We start from the raw sequence: 15,082 nt of genomic DNA on the forward strand, positions 1-15,082 counted from the left end.
GGGTTTATATGAAAGTCATTCCATCACTATTTAAACAACTATTGCAATGGAGAGAACAATTTGTCAATTCTTCCCTATTGATTTCACATCTAGTGAACACAATTATTGGACTATTTGCATTTTAATTTGGTAGGAATTCACTCACGTCCGTGTTCTTTAAATTTTCAAATGAAGAAACCATTGGGCATAAAAATATGAATATGATTATTAAAATTTTACTTTTTATTTTATTTTTTACCTAGATAAAATATTATAAAATTTTCTTATTGTAATAGTAGAGACTATAAATAAAGCTATATATAAATAGTAGAGGATGTACCATCTTTTTATATGTCTAGATTGAAAAGTTGTTTCATCTATTAAATCATTTAACCCTCTAAATAAAAGAGAGCCAAATTTATAAACCTAAAATACTTTGGTTGTAAGATACAGTTAATTGTAGATGTCAGTGAATTCACAATCAAAGTTGTCAAAATAGTTCAAGAATCAATAGAATAATAATCCAACGAATATTGTTATGGGAGTTCACAAATTCCTTTTAACATGTACACTCCACGACATTCAATGGGTTTGATCCACCACGTACCATGAAATGGTGATTGTTCTCATTACTGTAGCAATCTCTTCTTTCTAATTCAATTAGCTATAAATGATGTCAGCAAGGTTGGTGGAGCTATATTCCAATGTAGATATAAAAACTACTAACCTGCAATGTCACCCTTTTACTTACCATAGCATTTTTAAAAAGGTTACAAAATAGTTAGTTTTTACACATTGAGATTCACATTAACTCATTTTCATGTAGCTTTAAAAGTTTGAAATCATCTTCAGAAATAATAATCTCTAAATTCCTTTGATTTTACATTCACCTTTGTGTTTTTTCTTTAGTGTAATAGTTTTATATGTTCCATCATAAGCTTATTCATGTTTAAAGTATATACTATAAATCCTAGATCTGAAGAAGTTATGCACAATAGGTTGAGGATATTAGTTTTCCTCATTGCTTAGAAACATTATATTGCTTACATGTTGTTATTTTTTTATAGAAGTTTGTGTATAAAATTAAATAATGTAACCAACAAACATATATAGATAAAAAGAATAATAATTAAACATTTTTTACAAAACATTATCAAAGATACTAAATTTGTGCATTAAATAAAAAATTATAAGTAAATATTATAATTACTTATATAGATGAAAGAGATAGTAAGTTTGTGCATGGAAAAAAAAATATAATTACTTATATAGATATATAGATGATTTTCCAGTGGAGATGAAGTGGGGGCGATTCCTTCCCTTCCTTCTATTTGTAAAGGTAGTTTGACTATATTTTCTGGTACAATTTAGATTCATTCGAGGGTTCGGTTACCCATCTATAATTGTATTAATATGTCAAATTCGTGTGTATATATATAATGTTGTAGTTCTAGTGTTGCAATGTTTTTAAATGGATTTTGATGTAAAATTTTCAAATGGGTTTTGATGCAAAATTATAGTAACATGTGAGTCTACATTTTTCTTAATCAATTCATTTGTTCGAGTTCATTTTATTACATTGTATGTGGTAAAAAAAAAAAAAAAAAAAAAAAAAAAACTATTTATTACTCATAGTAATAATATTAGTGCTTTATTTTATTAATCTTGGTATTATTATTATTATTATTATTATCTACACTAGTTTGAACAAAGTTGCAAGTGTTTCACTAATTTTTTCATTTAAAATTAATAATTTTATAAATTTGAAACACTTAGTAGGGTAAGTTTTATTTTTCAAGATATTAATTAAACAATCTCATTTTTTTTTAGTGATTTTTATATATAGATATATATGTGTGTGTGTCTGTGTGTTTCAATGTCATCTTCTAAATTGACTCGTCTAATTTTCTTTGTATTATATCATCATTTAAAAAATGTATTTGAACATACTTATTTAATTAATTTTATAATTAAAAAGACAAAATAAAAAAATGCGAATAATATAATTTATATTTTGATTGGATTGTAATTTTTTTATAATTCATAAATAATATATATGTGTGTGTGAGGGAGAGACTTATATTTTGATGAAGTTAGCAAATTACGAGAAATATCTTTTTGAAAAATATTATACATAGACTTAACATTATATTTATATGGCTATCACTAATTTAAAATAATATATATATTATCTTTTAGTTAAAGTGATATATATATATATATATATATATATATATATATATATATATATATATATATATATAAAAAACCTTTATATCTATGTATATTTTCCTTTAAAAAAAAATCTATAACACTTGTAAATGACTCAAATTCATATAAATATATAATGCTTAAAAAATAATAGATGTAGAGATACAATAAAACTATTTCATTATGATAGAAAAAGAATTAATGTAAGATATAATGTTTATATTAATTATCTTTAAATTTTTACTTGAATGCACTAAGTATTGTTATAATGGTATTTTTATATAACTCACATTCTAACCATATTATTTATATAACTCAATAGAATATAAATTAAAACATATAAAATATAAGTAATACTTTATATAATTAATAATTAAAAAATATCATATAAATATAATAATAATTATTAAATTTTAATTAAAAATATTTATGTAGGAAAAATTATTCTAAGTATTATATAATATTATTTTTATATTCTTTATATAACTCAATAGAATATAAATAAAAACATATAAAATATTACTAATATTTTACATAATTAATAAAAAAAAATTATATAATTATATAATTATAATAATTCTTATTAAAAATATTTATATAGGAAAGATTATTTATTTTAATTTATGTTTTAATGTAAAAATTATATACATTATATAGCATTCTATCTATTGTTGTAAATATAAAAGAATTATAAACAAAAAATTATAAATGTTTTTTTTTTTTTTGTAAGTTTGGTGGTACATTTCTATTAATTTTCTAACATAACATAAGATTGCAAGAATTTTAAGGAGGAATAACATAAACACTCAATTTACAACATGTGGAACTATAAGGCAAATGATGAAGTCAGTAAAGGATAACATTGATCGTCAACAACTCAAGGGTGTGTACAAGATTGATTGCTCTTGTGGCAAGAGTTATATTGGGGAACATGTCTGTCTCTCAAAATAAGACTAAAAGAACACGCGGCTGATATAAAGAATGAGAGATCCCGTACATGCAGAACACTCATCCAAAACAAAACATCATGTGTGTTTGGAAGACACTAAAATAATTGCAAGAGAAGATAATTATCATAAAAGAAAAATCAGAGAGGCCATCGAAATTATGAAATTTCCTCAGAACCTCAACAAGGACAATGGGAGTGAAATTAGCGAAAATATCAGGTTTTTCATAATTAACTAATTTTTTTTTATCAAAATTAACTAAAAATTTTTATCAAAATTTTTTAATTTTAATTAATTCTAAATAATTAATAAAATAAAGTTTACAAATTAATTAATTAATTAATTGGTTAGGCACTTAGGGCTTAATAGGTTATATCGAAAAATTGGTAAAATGATTAATAACAATAAATAAAATAAAAACAATAATAAAATTAATAATAAAATTAATTAAAATTAATTAAAATTAATTAATTAAAACAATAATAAAATTAATAATAACCTAAGATTAATAAATTAAAATATAATAAAAATTATAAATTAATAATTACCTAAGATTAATAAATTAAAATATAATAAAAATTATAAATTAATAATAACCTAAGATTAATAAATTAAAATATAATAAAAAATATAAATTAATTAATTAATTATTTGATTAATTAGAAATTAGGGCTTATTAAAATTTGGTGAATAAAGCAAAATATGGTAAATAAAAAAGGAATTATGAATAAAATTAAATAAAAATAAAAAATTAATTTATTAATCAATAAAATTAAAACTAATTAATAAAAATTTAAATTAATAAATTAAAACTTATTTTTTAAATTAAAATAGGAATAATCAAGCCAATTAATTAATTTAATTAATTAATTAAAATAAAATAACAATAAATTAAAATAAATAAGGTGTTGGCTTCTTTATAAAACTTAGGGTTCTTAGTTTATTTATACCCAGGTCCTTGGACTCTTCTCTCAATAAAAGCTTTCATTCTTCTATCTGATGATGGACCCCCTTTGGGGTTTGAAATGTCGATAGAATGAACACGAAACTGTGGATAATCCGATCATGCCACTGCAAAGAACTACCACAGAAGCCTAAAATCTAACATAACACAGGTTACATCCATATACCTGCCCTGAGAAAAACCATGTCTGTTGGCCACCTAACCACAAAATATGCCATCCAGAAACATTATTATTTATTTATTATTATTTAAATAATAATAATAATAAACATTTTTAATATTATTTATTAATTATTATCTTTATAGATGCATTTATTTAGTATAGGGTTTTTAAAATTTAATTTAATTATCAGTGGTTATTTGGTGGAACAATTTGACCTACACTAATTTTTAGTACTAGTCACGATAAGAGTTTGACATTTATCTCAAAAAATAACTCCTAACCAACATAATTGCCCCCAAATGCCACCAAACCAACCCTACTAAAACTCACCAAGTGGGGAAAATGCCCAAAAGTTGAGACAAGTAGGTAGGGAAATATTATCGCATAGATTAATGGTCCTTTGAACTTTTCCAAGATGTTGCGTTGATCTCACTTAGTACCAAAATCTAACTTGTGAAGATGTTGAAAACTTTGAACATAGCATCATTGACTTAGCCACCAAAACACTATGTTGAGAAGTAGCACTATTTGCAATGAATTTACAATGTTTTAATATGATTTACTGAAAAAATCACCAAGATTAACAAAACTTAATAATTCAATAAAAGATTTGCCAAAACATTATATATACATATTACATAATAAAAAAAATAGCTTGTACATTTCTATATGTACCATGGAGATTCACCCATTTATTATACATATAATTTCGGGGGTTTTCTTAAAATTTTCCCCGATGTCCCCTACTCTTTACAGACTTTCACCAATGGGAGGAGTCCCGATATTGTGGAAATCACTAGAATGATGAGGTCAATAACAATGTACAACATGATTTCCAAAGCCCATTTAAAGGAGAGGCTCAGATAATAGGTTGTTTGTTTTAGAAGCAAAATAAGGGATCTCTAAGAAAGGTTTGAGGGAGAGAGGCTTAGACCTAGGTGAAAGAATATTCAATAGAAGAATTATGCCTAGATCAAGGTTTCCTAGAAAGGGAGAAGGACCTCTCTTAAGGTTTTGTGAAATATAGATCATACAAAGGTTGGGACCACAAGAGAGGCCTAGGGTTTCGGGTGATCATCAACAATATGAATAGGACAAGCAAGGATTAGACAGAAGGGTTGAAGAAAGGTGAACTTCCAATGAGTTTTCAAGAGAAAATGACCCTAGAAATTCCTCTAACTAGGAAGGTGAAGAATATAAATGGTTTAGGAGCTAGGGCTTGATATTTCTCTCAAATTAGCCGTGGGATTTTCTTGAAAATTTGAGGGCAATTAGAGAAAATGAAAACACAATAGTTTAGCAATTTGCACCCCAAGGAAATTTCTCTAATGCAATTCATGTTAGGCCCTAGTTGGCCTTCTAGGGTTAGGGCAGAAAAATAAGAAAAGGTGAAAGAAAAGTAGTTTTAGGGTTGACCATCAAGGATCTAGGACCAGTGCCTGGCTATTGGGAAGATTGGAGTCAAAATGATCAAGATTTGGGAACTTCGCTCTTAAAGGAGGTCTAAAGAAGCAACTTCATTAATAATGGATGCAACTACAAGATAACTTTAAAATTTTATACTTCAACATGCAAGATTTGATGGAGTTTCAAGGTAAAATGTGCATAACCTACCCATAGGAAAATTTGTTCTTGCCAGGATGAATAACATATGCAATGAGCCAAGATTACAAGTATTTCTTAAATTCACATTAATTTTTAGGGCACAAGTAAAATCATGACATAACATTCCATAGATTAGACATGAAACATTATGAAATTCGCATAAAAAGAACACTTACATGGAAAAAAGAGTATATCCATCAATAAACTTGCCAAATAGAAGTTCCAAGAGAGATAACGGAAATATTCCACACATCAAAATGCATTTAATCATCTAAATCATTCCACAAATTGCAAGTCCAAAATCTTTAGAAAGATATATCCCAAATCCAAGTGATGATGAATGAGAGAGGATGCCTCTCTTATATTTTATACAATCCTCTAAGGGGTTTGAATATCCTAATTTAGCCTATCGGGTGCCCCTATAATAAGTAATGTGCAAAATAACAATACTTTTGGTGACAAGCCAACCAAATAGCTCCATAACATGAATAATTAACCTCTCAAGATGGCTGAAATAATGGAAAAGTAGCTAGAAGGGTCGTTGGAAGGCCTAATGAAGCCCCTCATGTGCAATAATGAATAGGAGGGCTCCAAGAAAATGACTTGTGGTGCTCCCAAGTGGTCATGGGGACACTAAGAACATCCTCATGCATCTAGAATTGAATCGAACAAGTCGGTGCTCCATCTGTAAGGGATAGAATAATGATGCAATCCCTCCCTTGTCTCCCTAGGTGAGACAAAATCCCATCTAGGCCGTGGGTCTACTACCAAGTGTGTGGTGCAAGTGGTTAGCTAGATAGGCAAGGTGATTCAGGTACATCATCATCATCGAACAAGTGGGACATGAGAAAACAATAAGCTGTGTTGATGATCCCATGGTGTGGCTATCTGCTACCTACTGTAGTGGAGGCCCATGGCTCTCAACGCTCACCCTATAAGTGCCATTAATACCCTCTGGAGGGCTTGGATCCCGTATAGGGAGACCAAACCCCAAGATGAAGACCCATCTGCTATCTTGTATAAGATCCAATGTGTCTCCTTGCCTTCTAGTACAATAATTCATTAGTGCAATTGAACAAATGAGCTTACAAATCATGGAACCAAGTAGGCACTTCATAGTGGCATGCCCTTCCATAATGGGATTTAGAATGTACAAGTGTCCCCAGGCTTAATAAGGAGGTTAATCAAGGATCCTATTAGGTCGTTTCAACCTCTAAAGGAGTGATAGGTCCATGGTACATATGTTAGATGGCAAGTGTCATGTGAAATAGCGATGGAACAAAATGGGGCAATAAGGAAGGCTCCAAGCCACATGTCATGGTACAAGGGTAGCTATAATGAGGGAAGCCCACACTTGGGTGTATAGATGTAGGAGGGATAAATTGTGGTACATAACTTACCCCGACCTTTTTTTTTCCACCCTTCTTCATATGCATTTTGCCGTTTATTGTTTTTTTTAATAAATGTTCGGGGCTCCAAAGAATGAGAGCATGATGTGAATGATATAGCAGTGAATGCCCCTTATGGTTGGGAATTTCATCGCCCACTAGGGGTTGGGAAAATCAAGGGTTCCTTAATGATGTAGGGGGCTCATATAGGGTCCCTAGGAACAAAGGTGATGACCATGATTAGGGGTAGAGCTCATGTTTGGATTTTTCCCATGTGCTAAATTTTTGTCTCGGTCATCTTTTGCATTTTATGGTACATTTATTGTTGTAAGTGGCCAAATTATGATTTTAACTTCTTTTTAGCTGTATCAACCTGTGGAGCATTGTTCCAGGCTCGACCCAAAGTGTGGACAAGGGGAGGGGGAATTTAACACCTCGTGGACTTAATGGAAAAATGTGGACCCAAATGGGAAATATTTGAAAAGGGGTTATAATGAATGGAGGTGAGTGATGTATGTGGTGTTGGCAAGTGTAACCATGCAACCAAAATCAGGATTTCCCATGTAGCATTACTCCTAAAGCTAGTAGCCAATAAAGGAGATCCCACGGGGCTAGGATACAAGGTTAACCACTATGTTGGACAAGGGGACAAGAGTACAAACCAAGCCCATTCTTTCTGCCAAATCCAACCACTAATCCATGCCCATAAGTTTCCATGATAAGTAAACAAAAATACCCAACTACATAATGAAAGCCATACCTTCGGGGTTGGAAGGCCCAAATTCAAACATACAAGCCTAATAGATGGGTGAGGGAACATAATGGCAGACTCAAGTGGCAGAGATGGTGGCTCATCAAGCTATTTAGTGGATGAAAGGGGCTCCTGGCTAAAGACAATATAGGAGAAAATTTCTTCTATGGGTATCACCCACAGATGGTGGGTAAAAAGCACAATAAAATCTTGTGTACTGTATGGATCTAATTGTTGGTGTAATTTCTATTGCGCAAAAGTTTAAATTTAGGCACTTTTAGTGTGTTTATGTTTTCTAGCTAAAAGCATAGACCAAACCTGGAGTGCATGGATTTCTAACATACGCCTTTCACACTAACTTCCCCACATGGGGTGCATGTTTGTATAATGAAATATAAGTGCCTCACTAGGATACAGGTCTGGCCTTTTTGTGTGGACTTACATTTACAAGTTCAAAGTTTAAGGTTAATGAAGGGTTACTCAAAACATGTCGAGCAATTTCATAAAAAAGAACAAATACGACACTTGAGATGCCATGCAACAATTTCATTTTTTTTAAAACTTGATTTTTATTAATATGTAAGGGGTAACAAACCCTCTCAAAATTCAACACAATAGTTTCGTTTTTATTTTATTAGTTAAATTTTCTTATCTTTTGGTGTGAACTTCCATTACAGGTACAAAGTTTCAAGCTAAGAAACCAGATTCGTCCTCTGCCCCCTCATGTCCCAAATCCCATGAATCAGACATGATGCTCTATGACACATGTCTGTTTCGTGAGTCCAACATGCCTTGGCACATGGGATTCGATGGGCCAGCGAGTCCCAATTTTGGGACACGTGTCCTTCTAAAAAGTGTGTCACGCGGCCCTTACAGCCAGATTTGGGCCCATTTATCACTCATTCTTGAGTGTCTCTCTTGCTGTGGATGTGTGGGAGTGACTAGAAAAGGGTTTGGGAGAATTTTGGAGGTGATTCAAGAAACATGTAAGTGCATTTTTCTTCTATTTTTTTGAATTTTTGCTACAATAGTTTGCATGTCCATTTTTTTACAAGTTTGTGCATTTTTGTTTTATTTTTTTACAACATTCATGGCTCAATCAATGGCAGCAGGGAAGGGGCAAAGGAAGGGGAAGAATGTCTCCATTAGTGATGCCCCTCCTGTTCCAATTTCATCATGGTTTTCAAGTGTTCCCTCTATTGAAAGTGGGGTTGCAACAACAACTTCAATTGTTGAGGGAAAAATAAATTTGGAAAGAAAACAAGCTCAAGAAAGAAAATATCCCTTGTGCAATTATATCACAAGAGATCAAGGGCCAAATAGAAAGTTGAAGGGAGGAGGAAATGTTACTTGGAAATGCAACTATTGCAACAATCATTTCAAGAACACTTATTACCATGTGAAAGCTCATTTGTTGGCCTTACTGGGTTGTGGAATTGGAGCACGTGCAAATGTATATTTAGCTAAGAGGAAAGAAATGGAAAAAGAGGCCAATGTTGGTGTGGCAAGGGTGGCTACATCATCTAAAAAAAAAGAATGATGATCCCTTTCCATTCTTGAGGAAAAGCAAAAAAAGATTTCCATTTGAGAGTTTTGGTGGGGGTGTGGGTCAATCAACAAAAAGAAAGGCAGTGACACTTGGTCCAGTGGAAAATATTTTTCAGAAAGAGAGACAAGAAGAGCTTGATATCACCATTGCATGCTTTTTCTATTTTAACTTCATATCCTTTAATGTTGCACACTCACCTTTATTTCTTGAGATGTCCCGAGCTCTAACTCAAGGGGCTCCATCAGGGTATATGCCTCATGGGTCAAAGAAGCTTAGGACCACATTGTTGACTAAGGCAAAGAAATAGGTGGACAAATTGTTTGAGCCTATTAAATCAGCATGGCCAACATATGGGGTTAGTATTGTTTCTAATGGATGGACAACTTTAGCACACCACCCACTCATCAACTTCATGGTGTCTTCCTTGATTGGACCAATTTTCTTGAAATCAGTGGATGCACTTTGACAATACAAGGATGCACAACATATTGGTGAGTTGTTCATTAAATTTATTGAAGATGTAGGTGTTAATTCTTCCTCGCAAATCATTACAGACAATGCATTCCTTTGCAAGGTTGTTGGCATGATTGTGGAGGTAAATATCCACAAGTATTTTGGACACCTTGCATTGTCCATTCTTTGAATTTAACACTTAAAACTATTGCTTCTGGTGTGTCCTAGATTGGAAGTATTATTGAGGATGCACGACATATCCGCAACTTTGTACAAAATCATACAAACTCCCTCACAATCTACAAGGAGTACACCCATCTATCATTGTTGAAGATTACTGATACATGGTTTGCCTCTTCATTCATCAGGTTGAAGAGGTTGAGTGAGGTCAAGATTGCTCTTGGGGCCATGGTTATTTCAGAGTTTTGGTCTTTTTGAAGAAAGATAGATCAAACAACCTCAAAAAGAGTCAAGGACACAATTTTAGATGATGCTTGGTAGGAGATGGTAGATCTCACTATTAAGATCATGAACCCTATCATTGCTTTGCTACAATTTGCAAATACATACCAACCCATCCTAGGAGAGGTTTATGAGGGATGTGATTCCATGATTGAGTCCATGAGGACCATTATTTTACAGAGTGAGTGCCCTGAGTATGAGACATCATCAAATGCCTTCTTCACCACCATACAGGATATTCTTGTCAGCAGATGGGACATGAATTGCACACCTTTGCATTTTTTGGCTTACTCATTGAACCCAAAATACTACAACCATGAGTGGCTAAAAGGTGGACCTTCCCGCAAATTCCCTCTTCACATGGATGGTGAAATTTCACAGTGGAGGAAGGACGCATTGAGGTAGATATTTCAAGATAGAGCATCCCTTGATGAGGTGGAGGTGCATTTGCAGAGTTTTCCACTTGAATTGGACGATTTGCAAGCTATGATGTGATTAGAGTCAGAGGGGCTAAGAAGCCCTATTCTTGGTGGAAAACTCATGGGGAAACAAGCCCTCATCTACAGTAGTTAACCATGAGGTTCCTCTCTCGGGTGACTTCATTCTCTTGTTGTGAGAGGAATTGGAGCACATGTGGGAATTTGTATAGTGTCAAGAAAAGCATGGTTGAGTAGTCTAGGGTAGAGACAATGGTGTATGTGCACACCAATCTATCCACGTCTTATTTACAACAGTGTTGAGTTGGCATTGGCCAACTTGGATCTTAATGATCCAGTGCTAGAGTCTGTCATTTTTTATGATGGTGATACTCTTGAAAGGTCATCCTCCACACCAGCAGATGCAAATATTACATTGCATACAAAGGAGGAGGATGCAACACAAGAGAGAAGTGGTAACCCTAACAGTGATGCTCATTTTGATGATCACTGATGAGCTACCTACTATCTTGTAATTGTTTTGTATTTATTATTTCTTTTTGTCATTAGCATTGCTACTACCTATGTAACACATTTTGATTTTGATTGCAATTTTTTGTCTTTCTCGTTACAATTATATTTATAGACATAATATTATAATGTACAACTTACAAATTTTAAATTTACAATGTAAAATCTAAATCTATGTCTAAATTTATATTATGATGAAAATTTATATAAAAATATATAAAATTTAGAAATCTACATTAAAAATAAACAAAATTCAGTAATAAAATAATAAACAAAATTCAAACAAAATTCAGTAATAGAGAGAGTCATGTTCTGGGGTCCAGGACACTCAAATTTACATGTACTGCGTGTCTAGTGTTTCCTTTATTATTTTATTAATGAATTTGTTTATTTTTTTAATGTGGACTTCCAAACTTTCATCTACAAGTACAAAGTTTAAGGTTTATAAAGTGTTATTCAACACATGCCCAGCAATTGATCAAGGGTAATATCATTCGTGAGAATCAGCACAACAATTTCCCATATTGTTTTATTAGAAAATTTTGTTTTTGATTCAGATTCAGCAACGCGATGTACTTTTTTTATTTCATCAGACAATTCTGTTTATCTTTTGGTTTGGACTTCGATTTACAGGTACAAGTTTACCTATCCCGACCGAGGAGAACAGGCCATTCGACAGGGAGATCCTGAAACTGCTTATCCAACCGTAATGAAAGCTGGTAAGAGTTATGGAGCTTCCTGCTTGTTACTATTCATAATGAGCATCACAGAGATAGGGGGTCTCTGAGTTTTGAGTAAAGAAGGATCTCGAAGGAAGGGTAGAGATCCTTCTTGGTATAGATTCGCTTCCTCGATAGCTCGATCTAACCTACTATCTATCAGGCAGGTCTAGGCTCAGCAGCTTTCCCAGCACACACAGTGATGGTGCGGCGGCTTAGGTCAACACTTATATATTAGCTGGTCATCAATCGGAAGCAGGCAAGATGGTGACGAATTGCGATTGGTCCAAACCTTCGACCTCGTTCAACTTAGGCGGCTGTTTGTTCTTTGAAAGCAAGCACTACTAGGGGGTCGGGTAGGTAGGCGGGGTCATTCGTTCTCAGCGATTGAATTTGTCCGCCGAAAAGAAAAGTAATTCTCCTAAGAGCCTGGGCTCGGAAAATCCCGTTAGTGCGAGCGTATTCTAGGCCACCCTAACTTTTCCCATAATCAAAAACTAGGGGTCCCATCCGTAAAACAAGTGAAGTGACCTATCACTCTCAAATAGGGTAGTTTCAGGGAGTGTTATTTGGCACGTGTCAAGCACTTCGGAAAATATGGGCGAGTACGCTGTTTGAGATTCAGCGCGAACGTTTTCCCTGGTATGCTATTATAATTTTTTTGATTGCGACGGGATATCTAGCCAAAAATTGCCCAAAAGCCTCTGAGAAAAATTTTGCTAGAAAAAACCACCACAGATCTACATGGTGGGAAGGAGCACAAAAAGAACACTACACTGTCATCAAAGAAGAATATTCTAGAGAAAACTCTGAGTCACAAGAAATCAAGGAAGAAGGAAACAACTCTCAAAGCAAGCAAGGAGAAAGCCAGCCCCAACAAATCAACAGTGATGAGGATTTGAATACCGCAGAAAATAAATCTTCATTTAACAGCGAAGCAAATCTCCTAAACCAAACTTCTCCGACTATAGATCGCGAAGATAAGACACCAATGTCCCAAGAACCAGAAGAGATGAAGGAGATGCAAGACAAAGGAAGTTGGAAGACCGTAGAGAAAAGAAAGAAAGCTACAACACCAATCTCGCCAAGAAAGACGAGGAGCCAGACAAGTAAAAATTAAGAAAATTGTAGGTCCGATAGACCAATTTGGTCTCAGTGGACGTTAACCATCATCATCATCATCAAGAACCCTCTTCAGATACAGCAACACAGCTTACTTTTTCACTAAATTTTATTTCTTATTGATCCACGGGAGTTGCCCTGAATTTTTTCTTAGAGTGCCCAAACAAAATATCCATTCACTATTAATCCAAAATCCATACTAAAATTCTAATTGATAATATGGGGATTTGCCCAATAAAACACCAAATTCATTCCCTTTTTTTTTTTTTTTTGATAACCACTAAAAAGATTTGAGGTGGTAAATTTTTTCTTAAAATGTCCCAACAAAACACTATCGATCCAAAATCCATACTAAAATTCCAAATAATAACCATGCTTTTACTGAGATAATCCCAGCACAACTGTTTCCTGTTATGATCTATCAAAAATAACATTTACTGAAGCTTCCTTAAAGTTCTTATCCTGAATTTGATATTGTCGTACAATCAGGAATGCTGTATGATTTTAGTCATCAAAATGTTTGGCTGCTACAACAGTAAAGAAGAAGAAAAAGCAAGATGGCTAAATTCCAAATATTTGGGAATATTAACTAACCATTATAATTTTCAAAATATCTATATATATTATTTAAGTTCTGAGAATGTAGTCCAATAATTAGGTAGAGAGGTTTTGTTTTCACAAATTTTATGGTTCCAATCTTGATCTGAAAACTGCTAGAGACATTATATCTATATCTATATCTATATAGGAATTGAGTGAAAAGAGCCCAGAAATTTCAGAATTCTAAACAAAATAAAAAATGGTAATACCATTATACATACCATTGAAAACTAAAATGGAAATACTCATCTATTTTGGAATTGAGCGAAAAGAACCCAAAACTTTCAGAATTCCAAACAAAATAGAGCAGTACCATTATAGATACTATTGAAAACTAACCTAAAGCATATATATAAAAAATGGCAATACCATTATACATACTATTGGAAATTAAACTCTCATATATATATAGGAATTGAGTGAAAAAAGCTCAAAAATTTCAGAATTCCATATTATTAAAACTAAATTAAAACATATAAAATAACAATACCATTATACATATTACTGAAAACTAAACTAAACCATCCACATCCAAATACCATTATAAATATCATAAAAACTAAACTAAACCATCCATATATATTTTTTTAAATTGAATGAAAAAACTCAGAATTTTCAGAATTCTAAGCAAAATAAAAAATGACAATACCATTATACATGCCATTAAAAACTAAACTAAAACCAAAAATAAATGCAAGTAGGTACCTTAAAGGATAGGGTATGGCAGACATCCTTTGCAGCTTCACCTTCGGCCTCTGAGAAGCATCGCAGAAAAGGAAATTGAGAATCTAGAGATACAATGTTGTGGGCGTGACAATCTATCACCGATATTCTGTCCACTATCTCACTTAACATCCTCTTAGTAGCCGCCATGTTTCGTTCTCTTCTTTTCTCTCTCTCGCTTCTCAGTACAGAGTGGCTCCTCCCTTGCGCGTGCTACACAGCATAAGTAGATATATGTATATATAAGATGAATCTGTTTATTATATATTATTATAATGGAATTGTGAATGGCAATGTGAAAGACAGGTTGGCTGTTTAGTTTAAATATAATTAGATTAAAATAAAAATAATAGAGACACAAAGACAGACAGGTTGGCTGTTTAGTTTAAATATAAAGAGACACCAACAGAGAGAAAGACAGGTTGGCTGTTTAGTTTAAATATAATTAGATTAAAATAAAAATAATAGAGATAAAATAAAAAGCTAGAGTGTTTAAATA

General features: G+C 32.6%; 1 protein-coding gene across 1 annotated transcript in view; it reads right to left on the reverse strand.

Annotated features, from left to right (window-relative positions):
• Positions 1-14,733, reverse strand: part of LOC149186531 (uncharacterized) — a 311,171-nt gene extending 296,438 nt beyond the window's left edge. Inside the window, exon 1 of the mRNA XM_089409379.1 lies at positions 14,566-14,733. Coding sequence (XP_089265505.1) covers positions 14,566-14,733 — 168 coding nt within the window. The remainder of the gene's footprint in view (positions 1-14,565) is intronic.
• Positions 14,734-15,082: the final 349 nt, after the last annotated feature.

Source organism: Pinus tabuliformis, chromosome 3_1 (assembly GCF_031772625.1).
Source record: "Pinus tabuliformis cultivar Carrire ecotype Pingquan chromosome 3_1, CPIR1, whole genome shotgun sequence".
NCBI lineage: Eukaryota > Viridiplantae > Streptophyta > Pinopsida > Pinales > Pinaceae > Pinus > Pinus tabuliformis.